Source organism: Ammodytes marinus, assembly GCF_949987685.1.
Source record: "Ammodytes marinus genome assembly, chromosome: 7".
Classification (NCBI taxonomy): domain Eukaryota; kingdom Metazoa; phylum Chordata; class Actinopteri; order Uranoscopiformes; family Ammodytidae; genus Ammodytes; species Ammodytes marinus.
The window spans coordinates 16,173,111-16,188,596 of record NC_137211.1 but is presented as its reverse complement, the minus strand read 5'-3'; the positions used below and the strand labels follow the sequence as shown (position 1 = coordinate 16,188,596).

Sequence of the window (15,486 nt, the reverse complement as noted above, 5' to 3'; positions counted from 1 at the left end):
ATGTGTGTATGAATATACATTACAGACATATTATTCATGCTTTTTAATTCTTCTAACAAAGTCTTTGTTATAAGTTGTTAAGCGTAGGTTTTCAATGGTTTGAAATCACAGTAGGCCTATGTGTTGGATTTGTTTAGTTGTTTTTCTTGAAATGTTTTCACCACTGTTCTGCACAATTAACCACAGCCGAATGGTATACTGTATACTGGAGGCATAGAAGAGCGCTTGCTTGTCTCTCTCACGCACAACTTAACAAAAACAAAAAGCAGTACCAGTTGTTGTGAAATTATTGTTTAGTTTTGGCACTTCATTGAGAGGATTCAGATCCCACTATTAAAGTATCCAGACACTAATTGAGTCCTCCACTTTCTCTTTAAAATTCGAAAATAAATAAATAATTATCAGTCTATTTAAATGTCTGGAGTCTTTGTCCATCTGATGCTGCCCTGCAGATATTTGGCTTCATGGGAGTAAGTAGAGCCGAGTGCTTTTGGAACAGCATTGACTTGCTTTTGCAAAACACAGGAAGGCCTGGCTCAGGCTTGTGATGGCAGAGAGGCAAATCTCAAGAGCAGGCGAGAGAGAGATAGACAGAGAGAGAGAGAGAGAGTGAGTGGGAAGGGAAGAAGGAGGAACAAAATAAGAGCATGAGGGTTGCAGAAAGAGAACTGACCGCTCTGTTCAGGGCGCTCCGCCATTTTAATCTGTGGTCAAAGTTTCAAGACATGTTTCTTTACTTTTACATTTGGCTCCTAAGGGTCTTCTCCTTCCCGTTTATTTCAGAATTGTATATCAAAGTCTGAGTTGTGATTTCTTCCTTGGTTCTTTTGTTTAAGTGAGGAATACACTTGGTTGTTTTTAACTTGGTTCCTCTCAACATCATCATAACAAACAGCTCAGCTGTTCTTAATGGTCAGAAGATGATATCTCTATGTGAGTCTAGAGAAAGTTCAGTTGGGCCCAGAGTGGATTGAATTATTTCACAGTATGAAATAGGATTATGAGCGGACGTGGGAATAAAAGTGTTTTCATGGAAGAACGTAAACAACAAGCACACAGCTGACTTCTCTGGCGGGCTACATAAACTTGTGACTTGAATTAAATACGACAAGTGTTTTGATAAAAAGACGCAGTGTTTTGGGACAAAACAACGATCTTTTTTGGAGGGGGGGAAAATCCAAGGCCACTACTCAGGAGAAACTGCACTGGGTTCCCTAGCAACAACATTGTTATTGGAGGTGAGTGCCAGTTGTCAGGAAAGTTGCTATAGCTACAAGTTAATCTTGTGGCCTAGTGTGACATGACAGTGGGGTAACAAAGTAAGGTATTGCTAGGCTAGTTGCCAGTTTGCCTAGAGAGATGAGCATTAGAGCTGGTGTGTAACCAATATTTGAAGGATGTAATGTCTTAAATTGGGGTGGAAGTAGTAGAAAGGTTGAAGTCAGACCTAAATAAATCAAAGACTTTTGTTTATCTTATGGGATAACACCAGGGGATGGCATGTTTGTGTACACACGCACCTACTTATTATCCAATTCACATCAACGACCATACCATGTTTAATTTAGGATTGCCAGCACTGGACTAACCTGTGTATGGCTCACACTGTAAACATAATGACCCACATAATTCCCATGTGTAGCCGTTTCCACAAGATGTGGACATGGCATGCAAGTCAGGATCCACTCTGTCGTCACTTGGTTAATTGCTTGTGCTGTGTCAACATTTTCTCTCTGAGAAACGTGTTACAAGCACAGCTCTGATCTTTTTGGACTTTCACACAGGTTGCTGTGCACGGACCACAACCCTTTTTCACTGACGTCAAACCATCCCGTGTTCCATGTCAAAAGTGCAATATGTATAAATGATTCCGTCTGTGTAGTCTATGATATATAGTACAGACGTTGGGAGTCAGACACCACAGAGGCAATCATGCCCTTTTCGCTTCGTGTCCATCCTGCATTATTTTGCCGGAACAAAGCTAGCCGTTGTCTGTGCTTGGCCCTAAGGGTAGATTGCATTCGAGGATATAGAGACGGAGAGAGAGGCCTTTTTGTCTGCGACTGAATAGCCAATACATTCGCAGCCCACATTAAAGTGACACGGCTCCTGCCTAACAGCCTCTCCCTCTCCAGAGGGTTCAGAATGTTTAGGGACTCACGTAAGGGGCAACATGTATATAGACTGCGCAAAAATGGGTCAATCACAATGGAGCTTAACCGATGTTTTCATCAATATATTTGGATTCATTGCGGATATACAATACTTATAAAGGTAATACATAAATACAAAAACAGAAAAAAAGAAAGAGCGAGCTGCGGGAACATAGGCAATGGATCACAGCTACAAACATGGGGGGCACATGGCTTGTGTTTTGTTGTGGGGAGTAGATTGTTTACTGCCAGTCATGAGCATTCGCCTGTAGAGTTAGCAAGAAAGTGAGATAGAAAGAGTGACGGAGGATGTTACGTAATCCATTGGAGGATGATGGCGGGGGGATTGCGGGGCGGAGAGCAGTGGGTGTTCTATTTATAGTATGGATGGGGCAGCTGTCGTAGCTGCACAGTGGGGGCAGACGATCATCAACACTAGCCCGGTCAGTTTTAATGGCCTCAGTTGTCACTACGTTATCTCATCACACAGGATATACCAGTTCAACTTCATCACAACAACACTGCCTGCCCTTTTTACTTTTGTCTTACTTTTATATGTCGGCCCTGATGAGTTCCACTTTCAAAAGCCTTCATCTTCATCTAGGATTTATTATGCTGTATAGATAACACATACTTTCTCATCTACATAAACAGCGCACAGTCCAAATTCCCCCTTGGAGCCTATCAGGAGCTCTTGAGCCTAAAACAGGCTGATAGGGGAAAGGAGAGAGATGCTAATCAGCACACATGACGGAAAACATTTAAGATTAACAATGGTCTTCTCTACAGAATGGTTTTGAGGTTCCCATCACTTTCTCTGTTTGCCTTCCTCGCATTCTCTCCCTCTTCGTGTGCAACGTCAAGATATGTTTTAGATATGAATAAATAAAACACTTTGGAACCTCAGGAAAAGTCTATCACATGACTGGAAACATTACTCCTATTCTGGTGTGCATATCTCTCTACCGCTGTGTGCACTTGCATTTGTTTGCGTTCGAGAGAGATAAAGAGGGAAATAGACAAAAAGCGATAGGAAAACGCGACCAGTGTTTGTTGATGTGTATCACATCCGAACTCACACAGAGTTGTTTTTGCAAGTTTTGTTCAAGTGTTGTTCAACTCTTTTTAACTGCCAAGGTCATACACCTCCAGTTTCCATGCCAATCAATGGCACACACAGCTGCTTTTGGATATAAAGAAGCCGGCATGCCTACCCATGTATACGCATATGGTACATACAGAGACACGCAAATACATCAGGATTTTTTGTTTTGGGGATCATGTTGATCACATGATCACATTGGATGGATAAGTGCTATTTAAAGCCAACGCCACCACCATGGGCTGAGAGGGAGATCACAGAGTGTTGTTGGCAGTGTACGACCACAGTGAAACCCAGACCTACCATGTTGTTCTCCACGGCTTTGAATCCTCCTGATACCAAACGGATAAGCTTTGCGGTCAGCCAACTCAAAACAATGACATCTCCCGATTCTGCACAGCACCTTCCACTCCCTCTTCCTCTTTCTCTCCTTCTAATATGGCTTTCTTCCAAGCAGTCTGTGATACACAGTATTTTGTTCCACTGGTAAACAAGATAGAACTCTAGTACTATAAGATTCAACTGATATTGGTCCTTTGGGAAAGAAACAATCACCCCCCCCCCCTCTTACCTTTAGAGACTTACTTACAGGGTTGCTGTCAGGAAACAGAGATGAAAAATACACCTCAGGAAGTTCAACACACCCCTGATAAACACTTAAATACAATGTTTTTCTTTATGCATCGCCATGTGGATTTCTACTGGGCGGGTGGTAACTGGAGCAAAGGTGCTGTGTTAAATATAGAGGGAAGGCCCAGTGGTCTCCCCGACAACAGCAGAGCACACCATAGTACTGGTGGGGGGGATACCAAATAGCAACACAACAACATCCTACCACCATTTGCAGGATCAAAATCCAAATGTGCTCTGGTTTGACATGGTGTGCAATTCGACAGTGTTGGGATTTTGCTTACCAAGTGCATTTAACTTATTAAAAAGTATATGTAACCAGCTGGTAAAGTTAGGCCCCAAAAAGCCAATCATTCACTACCAAATGAATACCCCCAGTTGTGTCGCAACACTTATCAATTAAACTAACCTAAAGGTAAATAAAATATATTTTCCTTTTTGTAAACACGTCTCTGACTTTTAATTGTGGAATTGCCTTGTTGTTGGAATCCAATGTGGTGTAAATGCACATGTCTAATCATAAGTTGATAACCCATTCTGAGTGCAAATCCCATAGGGGTATTTTACGTTATTGTCTTGTACTGTGCCACTATTTGGCCCGGTCATATATAGGAGATAGTCTGAGATTGGAATCATTGTCACTCACTAACTGCACCTTCGACAAGATGATCTGCTCTACAAATCTTCTCCGTTTGTTATACACAAATACACACACATGCTTGTACACACACTTTCCCCTCCCTCCTTTCTGCACTTTAGAGCTTGTTGTTGCTACTTGTGCCTTGGCTCAAAGCTGTAGTCTCTCCCTCTCTCTGTATGTGCCTGGGCCTGGCTTGTTGACTTTATCCGGCCCATGTGTTGTGCCGCTGCCAAAGGGGCTGGTCCCTGGCCCAGCCAAGGCCAACACAAGTTGAGGGAGGAAGGAGGGTAAGAGGGTGTGTGTTGTGTGTGTGTGTGGGTGTGAGAGAGTGAGTGTATGGTTATGTTTGTGCATGTTTTTAAGTGTGCCAAATGCTCCAACCAGAGGCATCCACAAATGCACGTACAACATACACTCTCATACACATACACGCTCACTCGCTCCCTCTTGCTCGCTCGCTCTCTCTCTGTCACTCAAACACACACACACACACACACACACACACACACACACACACACACACACACACAAATATGCAGGTACAGTAAAAAGGGGTTAGGATACTGGGCTCGTAAATGTGACAGCTCATACTATGAATAGTGTCACTACGCAACATTAAATTCTGCAGATACAACGTATTGTGTGTTTGTGCCTACACACACATGTTGATATGTGGGCTAGGACTGTTATGTTTATCATGTCATCCTTTTAAATTTACTGCATGCCATAAATGTACCACGGTTGGACCGACAGACTCTTGTAAACAACTAGATATGAGGAGTCAGAAACCAAAACCCCAAAACACCCTTCCCTCCAAACCCACACACATACATATATCACACACACACACACACACTCTCTCTCACACAAACAAACACACACACACACACACACACACCACACACACACACACACACACACACACACACACACACACACACACACACACACACACACACACACACACACACACACACACACACACACACACACACAACCTAACTGTGCTCTCCAATTAACTCTCTCTGGGCACTAAATAAAAGCATCCCCAGTTTAACTTGCTCCAAAATAAAGCCTCTCATATGAAGATGGGGACAGATTTACTGTTGCATTAGTGCAGTTACCCATTTAGCCCGTCCTCCATTCCCACCATGTTTAATGGTTCAATATATTTATATTACAACAGACGAGAAGTTATAGAGAGCGTCCCATTTTACGGAATCTGCAGGCGCCGATCATCAGAGAAAAGCGATGAAAAGGAAATCGCAGGGCTGTATTTTGTACAAGGCTGTTTTATGACAATGTGACAACCATCGGGGCGCTCTTGTGTGCCTCTAACTCGGTGCAAACATTGATATGAAAATCAATCTGAAATAGATTTGCTTCACAGCTGTCGGCATGAAGAAGAAGAGTTGTTGGACCCCTGAGAGAGGGTGTCTTAAACAAACCATTGTTTATTGCCCAACAGATGCACACGCAAACACTCGCACCAGATGCAATGAAACTGCGGTGGGGTGTCATGGTCCTGCCGGGAAGCGGAGGAAGAAAAAAAAACTTCAATGTCAGGAAATCAGAGTGGCTTGGAAGGAGAGGCGGGGGTATTAACTGGGCCTGGTGTATCGTGGTACACTTCTGTGTGTGTGTGTGTGTGTGTGTGTGTGTGTGTGTGTGTGTGTGTGTGTGTGTGTGTGTGTGTGTGTGTGTGTGTGTGTGTGTGTGTGTGTGTGTGTGTGTGTGTGTGTGTGTGTGTGTGTGTGTGTGTGTGTGTGTGTGTGTGTGTGTGTGTGTGTGTGTGTGTGTGGTTGTCAGTACATCGCTTCTCTAAACCACAAGCAGGCCAAATGCGACTCGATTAAAAAAAAATCCAAAATCACATTTTGCCGGATTGAAAGAACAATTTATTTAAGAGCAGATTGATGAGAGATGAGAACAACAGGACTAAACTGTTATTAAGGGAAGTGACATAAATCACATGCTTGTCCCTGTTTGGCCCCGTTTAGTGCTGAAAACAAGGCCAATGACTGAAACAGGACACGGCTAATCTTGTTATCGCTTTTATCTCTCGTACTGACTGTGTCTATGCGTGTTTGTTAACCTGCCTCTCCTTTGGCTATGTCTACACACACACACACACACACACACACACAAACAAAGATACACACTTGAGACAATTTGAAAAGTAAAACCGGCCTATTGTGTGTATACTTTGCTGTGCAGCGTTCAGACTGTCTCTGAGAGATTCCTTCATATCTGGTACATTCCTCCGGGATCTGTTTTGCTCTGGATCCAACACATTCTCATCAACGTGGGAGCCCAGACACTTTCTGAACCATTTTCTGTACCGTGTCCACAATGTTTTCCGTAAAGAGTCTTGTCAGATTTCTCTGCATGTGTTTGTGTGTGTATGTGAGCAAGGGCACGTACTCTCGCTGATTTACAGCTTCTTCTTTTTTTTTAAACCATTTTTGGATTGAGTTAAGTGTGCATGTGCGTGTGTGTGTTTGTGTGTGTGCGTGTGCGCGCTCACTAAGACTGAGAGAGTGGTTCTCTGCCGGGGCTTGGCTGAGCAAACGCCTCAAACCAGTTCACTCTGGTTGTGTAGTGGAGAAGTCTGGGGGCGGGACTCTTAAAGCTGCAGACCCTCTTCATCTCTCTCTGTGTATTATGTGTGTCTGTTTTGTGTTAGCACATCTCTTTTTATTGTGTGTGCTCATATAATAACATTTAACAGCATTTTGATTTGCATGTTGCATGCACAGCGCACAGTGGATAGATATTCACCTCATTGAGTTGGCCTTTTTACAGCTTCTTTTTTTTCCTTTGGATTTCAAACGAGACTTTAAATCCTTTTATGTTTGTGTGCACAAGTGTGTGGTTGAGTCTTGGCCCTGGCTTACAACATTTCCCCCCACATTTTACATAAAGGAAAGTGAAAGCAGAGGTGAAGAGTGCAAAAAGAATAGATTTAAAAAAAAGAAGCGATCCAATCGGAGAAGTTTGTGCTTCTTTGGAATGACACAAATAAAATTTTTATTAGGATGGTGGATGGCGCCAAAACACACTATTTGGGCCCGGTGTTGCATGCTTATGAGTTGGTGAATGTGTGCTGTGTGTGTATTTGTGTACGGTGCTAGTTCAAGTGGGCAGTATAAATAAGGTTTAAGCTGGGGGAGGACTGCTCGGCATGGGGTGTACTGAGCAGGAAGGGAGGAAGTACAAGTATCACTCTCCCCGAAGGTTTCACAAGCTGTGCAGAAAAAAGACACCACGAAAGCCTTTCACTTCTAGAGGCTTTCCATTACATCCTTGTGTACACACTAATGCACACACATACAGAACGGATTCAATGTACATTTTTACTCTTGCATCTCTCAGTTAAATTTGCAGTGCACATTTCTTCTAACGTTACTGTTGATACCTTTGTGGGAGGTGGGGGGTGCTGCAAAGATTTTTTGGGTTTTTCTCTGGGGACGAGGCCCGGCTTTTTCCATTACTCAGTCAAAACAACACACTGTTTAACAGAGTGTGGCTGAGCTTTAACATGTTTCAGAACACATCTGGGGTTACAGGTTCCAAAAGTGGAGAGACAAGAGCACTGGTGTTTATTTACGCCTGACACTTTTTTTTCTGTGCGGTCAATATATAAATATATATATACAGTATATAGATCTATATTTTTGTGTGTTTTGCAGGAAGCCCTCAGGTCATGCTGATATGGAGGTGATGGCTGCCACCGTCCTGACTTCCCTGTCCACATCCCCATTGGTGGTCTACCCTTCCTCTGCATCCTCAGGTTGGTAACATCAGCTGCATCCTACCTCTGACAAAACCTCCATAGGGAACTACTCCATCAAATACTGACTCATCGACTGTATTAAATCATGCTGACGGTTACCCACTCTTTAGTCAGGTGAAGAGGGCGACAGTGGGAAGTATAGCCGGTCATGAATCTTTCTTCGTAAATGGATTGTAGTCTCCACTAGTATTATTAGCAGCAATCCCTTGTCTTTGTTTGTATGCATGCACACTTTCCCAAGCCCTGCCCTTGCTGCCAACTGTTCAGCCTTGGCCCTATCACCACAGCACTTTTCGCCGTTTCCAGTACTACCGCGGTTACCATCACCTTACCAACCCTGCCAAATGGTCAAAGTCCATGTTGACTTATTTTTTTTTTTCTTATTTTTTTTTCTTTGCTCAGCATTAAACTAAGGCTACTGTTTTTTCTCTCAGGAAGGCAACATTTAGCACCTCATTTCATCATATTATCAAAATCATCAGTCATCGTATGATTCATGTAGCTTTTTCTTGGGATAGAACACAATCTACCCATATTGAATCTAGCAGGAGTTGATATAAGACTGGCCATACTGTGATTTTTTTTTCTCTCCTATTGTGGGCAGCACGCTGTCCTACTCAGGGCTTTGTTATTCTTGGAACTAGTACTGTAATCCCCACACATACAAATTAATCTATGCTACATATTCATATAAACTACTTACATTTCTTTAGGCAATAGTTATTGGTTGGTATAAATTAATCCCCGGCATACATAATATTTAAGCTTTGCTCCATGTTGGGGTTTACATTTAGTTTTTTATTCTGTTGTGCCACAGTGAAAGTCGGAAAGAGCCAGCAATGGTATCAAGGTTATTATTGGATTGGTCAAAAGGCCAAAGCATATGGAAGGGGTTAGTGGGCCAGGGATTTAACATAGTAATATAAAATAAAATAAAAAATAAAATAATACCATGTGTAGGAAATTATAGCTGTGTTGGCTTTAAAGAGCAGAGGTTAGTATAACGCTATAAGAAATATGTTAGGAGGACAGTAAAGTGTTTAATATATAAAATATATTAAAGATATTGGAATTCATGCATCAAACGGGTTGTTGTGATTTAGGGATTTTGAGAGATTTTAGATTTTCCTTTCCATGACAGAGTTAGGATTTGGATGAGGATTTTATGCATACTGTCCCAAAATTATGGTGCCAAATTTGTATTTATGTAAGGCTCTACGAAGTGGGCTAGTATCATACTCATATTAGGCCATATTTTGTGATGTCTTCTTTCAACTGCAGTCCCAGAGCCAGCCAGCAGGACTTGGAAAGAGGTGCTGTCAGCCAGCTACAGCAGCTCGACCAGCGGCAACTGGAGCTGGGATACCAGTGACCAATCAGTGCCCTCCACACCGTCCCCGCCACTTTCCAACGACACCAACAAGATCTTCCTGCTCTCGTCCCAGGGAGATGATGTCAGCGATGATGTCACAGAGAGCACGCACTTCATGTTTGAGGACCCCATACCCAGGAAGCGAAAGGTAAAGATGAATGTTCCGTGTCTCTAGGGTAATTGGTTTAGTCTCATATATTGGAGAATATAAGCCAGTTTCATGTTTTTCTTCTTGGATTGTCTAGAAGCTAATACAATAAAAATCTTGTTCCAGGGGCTCCAACGCATTGTTAATCCAAAATGATATTAACGCAATTAACTGTAATTATAGATACTTTCAATAAGGTATGATTCCAAAGCAGTGGAATATCTGTGTTGTTTTGCTCATTTTGTTCAATATATTAGCAATATTTGAATTTATAACTGATGTTCACATTATATTTCAACAGAAATCAAATTAGACTTAAATGAATGCATTCAATTTTGAAAAGTAAATTGAAATCCACCGTCAGTACATTGTCTAGACTCGGTTAGTTGCTTGATACAGCTGTGGTTTCGTGATTCACACAACAGATGCAGTCCACTCCAATTCTAACTTTAAAATAAAAAATTTGCACATGCTGAGTAATACAGTTACAAAGTAGGGACGTGCGTTATTACTGTGAAGTACTAGCATCTATAAACATTCAGAAAATGTAAGCAGCATGCTGTTTTACAGCCTATGACATAAGCCCGTCGCTTTCTACTTATGTGGATGATGGATCCATCTTTGACTTCTTTCCCACTTTCTTTTTTTTCTTACTACAGAAACATCAAAGTCATTACACTGTATTGAAGCTTTCCATGCCCTTTTTAAGTCCTTTTAGGAATACCTTGATTTTTTTCTTTTTTAAAGGGGCGAGTTGGAAAGGTTGAACAAGAATTAGGAAGAGGGGAAGGATGAACAGCAAGAGGTAACATAATGTTAAAGGGATAAATTAAAATGAGGACTCAGAGGGGCGTAGCGGAGGAGAGGAGCACTGATGGAACAATGGTCAATATATCCTCTCTTGCCATAGAGTGACAGGGGAAGGCTCATAATATGATGTACAATATGGGGAGAGTTTGCAATTCAACCTCCCTGGAGCTGGGCAGCTGGGACGACTATTGAGCTGCCAAATATATAAAAGCTGATGCCAAGGCCCATATCATTACATAGATAAGTAGACAGGAAATTAAGTAGGATGACGTGGGGAGGAATATAGACACACACACAGGTTGTGTGGAAGAGGGCTAAAAAACACCAGTTAAACTGCTGGCTTGCTTTTGGATATCGCTGACGCCAACCCCAGAGGTTTAAACCTTCTATGAGCAGCTGCCCCTTGGATTGTAAAGGCGGCTTGATTCCCTGCCGGCGGTCGGGTTAAGAGGATTATTAAACATGGCAATCAGCAAGTCTCACTGTAACAGTGTTAAGATGCAAGAAAAACGGAATTAGGGAATTAAGTGATTTGTGATTGTTTGTGAGGCTTAAAGGACTGGCTTTTCTGCGTTGTTTTCTTTATTAGGAGGGTGTTTTTAAAAAGAGCATGGCAGGGAACAAGCATTTATACTGTAGCAAGCACCTTATGAGCAGTTTGATGGCCTGTTTTCTGTTGAATAGAATGAAACGGAGTGACAATCAGTGACCAATAGTATAGTGTTGGTGGAGAATAAACACTAGCAATTGATACAAATCTGCTCTGCTCTTGTTCAGTTTTCCTTTTCTCTCTCTCACACTCTCTTCCTCTCTCTCTCTCTCTCTCTCTCTCTCTTTCCTCACTCGCTCCCTCCCTATCTTTCTCACCCTTCTTTCTCCAGAGGCTGTTCAAAGGTAATGACAGTTAGTTACACACACACCCACTGTCTTTCATCTGCGCCGCTGCAGGTCCCGGCCTGCTTGGCCAGGGGCTGATATGCAAAAGAGGAAAAAGGAATTGAAATCTAAACACTATCTATCCGTCTCCTTCACGGCTTGCTTATGGACAAAGTAGAGTTCTCCTCCTGGGTTTGATGTTGAATCAGAGTTGATTGAGGCTCTGATGTGATGAACAGAGGTTAAATAAATAGCTCTGTGTGGTTTTCACAGGTGCCTTTAAGGACCTTTCTATGTATAGATAGGGGAAGTAAGTGTGCATGTACTGTTTGCAATTTTTGGATCATTATTATGTTCACCCACCAGACTTAGGCCTAACATCAAACTATTTCTGGTGTGTGGATCTGCACCCATTAACCTACTGTTAAACAGAAAGGGGCAATTTCATGGTCTTCCCTCTCTGTTCCTATATTTTTCTATCTCTCTTGTCGTCTCTTACCTCTCTGTATGTGTCTGACCTTGTCACAAAACCTTTTTCCAATTTTGCTATTTCAGTGTTTTAATAACTCACTAATAAGGTGTAAAGTGTCTGGCCCCTTGTATAGGGACACTCAATCCAATACAAAACCCTTAACATACACATAAGTTCTTTAATTAAAGGATCAAATCAAATAGTGAACCACATTCTAGATGCAATAGCCCAAATGCACAAATATCAAAGATCATATCATCCCCATCAGTTGCCTCCTGCTTTATTTATTTGTTTTTATTTTTGCGACACCGTTTCTGTGCTTTTTTTCTGCCATCGGCTGTGTTGTTCTGACGCTATGCTGTGTTTATTGTGTTGTATCTGGCAGAACTCCATGAAGGTGATGTTCAAGTGCTTGTGGAAGAACTGTGAAAAGGTCCTCAGCACGTCCTCAGGGATCCAACGACACGTCCGCATTGTCCACCTGGGGTGAGTCTGCTGCAGCAGGGCTAACTACTGTATAATCCTTAAACTCTCACTTTCTGCTAGTCATCACTGGAGAACCAGACACACCATCAGTGCTAAGGGTCTGCACTGAGGCAGGAAATGTCTCATACATGTGCAGTAAAATACTATATTGGCAATCTTCATAGTGACACTAATGGTGTTTTACAGATTCATTTAAGTTTTCAAAAAAGTTCTATATTTAGAATCTAACCCTGTGTTTAGTGTTGAACTCTGTTTGAAAAGAAAAAAATCTGGTTAGACGAGAAAGGTGACACACAGCTGACTTGTTACGGCTTGGATCCTGGCCAACTGCTTGTCTTTACATCCGACGGGCTTTGAGTTTTTTTTCTGTGTGACCACTTCCTCACACATTGTGCGTGCCTTGTGCTTTATATTGTCCAATACACAAGAGTGGAATAATGAACACATTTCAATCCATTGCACCTTTTGAAAAAAATGTCTGGATAAGATATATAACTATATGATGTATTCATCGTATCATTTGTGGTCCATTGTATCATTGTATGTAACAATACCCATTACATTTGAAAGCTTTTACCCAATGCAGCAAGTACATTTGAGTTAACATAACATTATAATTGTCGCCCAGTGAAATACAAAACACTCGTACCTTTGAGTTAACACAGATGGTTTTGTTTGAACATTTTGACAATGAAAATGATACAACTCTTTACCTCATTAAATTCTATAAGAAAGATGCTTGCTTAAAACAACTGGCCTCACAGTTATTGACACCAACCTGTTTATCTGAGGACCTCTGCAGCACATTGGCTTTTACTGCCCCCTGCTGTTTGGATGTGTTACCACTTCCTACCACTATGTATGCGTGTCAGTGACACTAATGGAACGTCACAGGCAAAGACATTGGAATCTCTCATGGCCAATATGATCCCAAGTTTGTATTTTTTAATACACCTAGATGTGTCGAGACCCTGTTCATTTTCTTTTCTTCTTTTCACTATTGTTTGTGTGTTTACAGTTAATCATAAACATCAGGAATATGTGGCATACGTAAATATGCTCAATGTGCGGGTGCTTTGTTGTAGGAAGGTTAAATGTGCTTTGGGAAAAATTAATTATTCTTAAATCAATTCCAGTTATCTAAGATTAGAATCAACCCCTAATAGATATTATACAAGCAACATATGGAATTTGAGTATCCATTAATCCCTTTTATTCATTATTATTTTTTTATTTTGTACATGCAAATGTTTTCTCCTTATTTCCCAGAGAAATGTCGGTGTCTAACTGAATGAAAATAATCAGCTTGATATCAAACTCCCACTCAGCCAATCTCTAGAACAGGAAACGGTCTTTAGGCTATGGCTGCTCAGAGTAATGGAGATTAATCATGGACCTGAGCCACCAAATTAGTGTTGGCAGATGAGAGAGAATAGAGTTGACTCATTTCAAATACATCAAACATTTTATGGCTCCCATGTTCTCCTCTGCCTGCCTGTAGTGTGTGTGTGCACTGGGCCTGGAGTCATGTGGTTCCCTTCAGTATTGTTAAATAGTCAATGAAAGGCTGCCAAATTTGTTTAAAACTTCTTTGCTTTCCCTGAAATCTTATATCGAATTTCCTCCATATATATAAAGTAATGGAGAACTCTATGAGCCAGATGTCAAAACAGGGGGCTATCTCTTTGTTTCAAACCTTAAGAATGTTTTTTTCTTTTGGCGATCACCATCCCATACTGGATCGACAGAGCTTTCCAATGACTTAGAGTCTGGTCTTGTCATGAGCAGCCTAGAATGGCTGTTTCTGACTAAAACATTTCAAGTGTGTCTGTCTAAAGTAGTTCCTGTTTCCCCCCCGCAGCCGTAACAGCGACTCCGACTACAGCGACGGAGAGGAGGACTTTTACTACTCGGAGATCGAGGTGAACATGGACAGCCTGACGGAGGGTTTGTCTAGCCTCACACCCACCTCCCCCACCACCACCGGCCCTCCGCCCGTCTTCCCTTCACCGCTAACCAACGGCCCCGTGTCTGAACACATTAGAGTGACCGGCGGGCAGAGCCACGCTCCATCGCTACTCAGTCAGTCTGCCCCCTCCACGCTCTGCCACATCCGCACTGACCACGCCTACCAGGTAATTCACACACACACATTCCCTTTAAAAGGTGCACTATGCAGTTTCACGGGGAGCTGGATGTGTTTACATTTGCAGAGCCTGCATTAAGTTTACAAAATATACCTACATGTAATTTAATAATGATAAAATCATTCAAATCAAAACTTACTTTATTTTGAGGCACCTGGAACTAAACCTAAGACTAGAATATGTTTGTAAACCAAACTGAATGGCCCTGCTGCTGTAATGAGAATATACCTTAGAAAATGTTCTCTTCTCCGACACACCCAAAGTTAGATAGTGCACCTTTAAGACAGACTTACACGTGCATACAAACACACACACATGTTGGAAAAAACGTTTGTTCTGTAAATGGATGCCACTGATAAACCAAGAGAAAAGCGCTAGGCGGTCGTCGGTGTGGCTCAATTTCACAAACTTTTAAGAATTATTTCATATGGAACCAGCAAAAGTTTTCTTTTTCGTCTTCTTCTCTGAAATCAGTTTGCTCTGAGGTCAGGGGGAATAACTTAACTCCTACAACAGTGTGGGAGGGTTTCTCAGGGATGGAAAGGAAGGAAAATAAAACTTTCTTAACATAAGGTCACCCAAAGAATGAGGTCTGAATAATTATTTTTCTCGTCAAAAAAGTTGTAGCCATGAGATTTTTGTGCCTGCCTTAAAACATTTCATTTGAACTGCTTTGTTGCAACTTTGGGTTTTCTGTGCGTCCTCCTTCTTCTCCCCCCTCCTCCATCTTCTTTTTCTTTCTCTGTTCTGAACACATTTGTGTGCACTCCTCACTCATGTGCCCTTGGAGGTAACATTGAAATGGTCTCAGGCAGAAGAACACATTTGATGAAAGAAAGTATACATTTTAAAAC

General features: G+C 41.8%; 1 protein-coding gene across 1 annotated transcript in view; it reads left to right on the top strand.

Annotated features, from left to right (window-relative positions):
- The window catches only part of slc2a4rg (SLC2A4 regulator), a 39,942-nt gene that overhangs the window by 16,195 nt on the left and 8,261 nt on the right, over positions 1-15,486 (top strand). The window contains exons 3-6 of the mRNA XM_080031225.1: positions 8,218-8,318; positions 9,603-9,841; positions 12,385-12,485; positions 14,347-14,620. Coding sequence (XP_079887351.1) covers positions 8,218-8,318; positions 9,603-9,841; positions 12,385-12,485; positions 14,347-14,620 — 715 coding nt within the window. The remainder of the gene's footprint in view (positions 1-8,217; positions 8,319-9,602; positions 9,842-12,384; positions 12,486-14,346; positions 14,621-15,486) is intronic.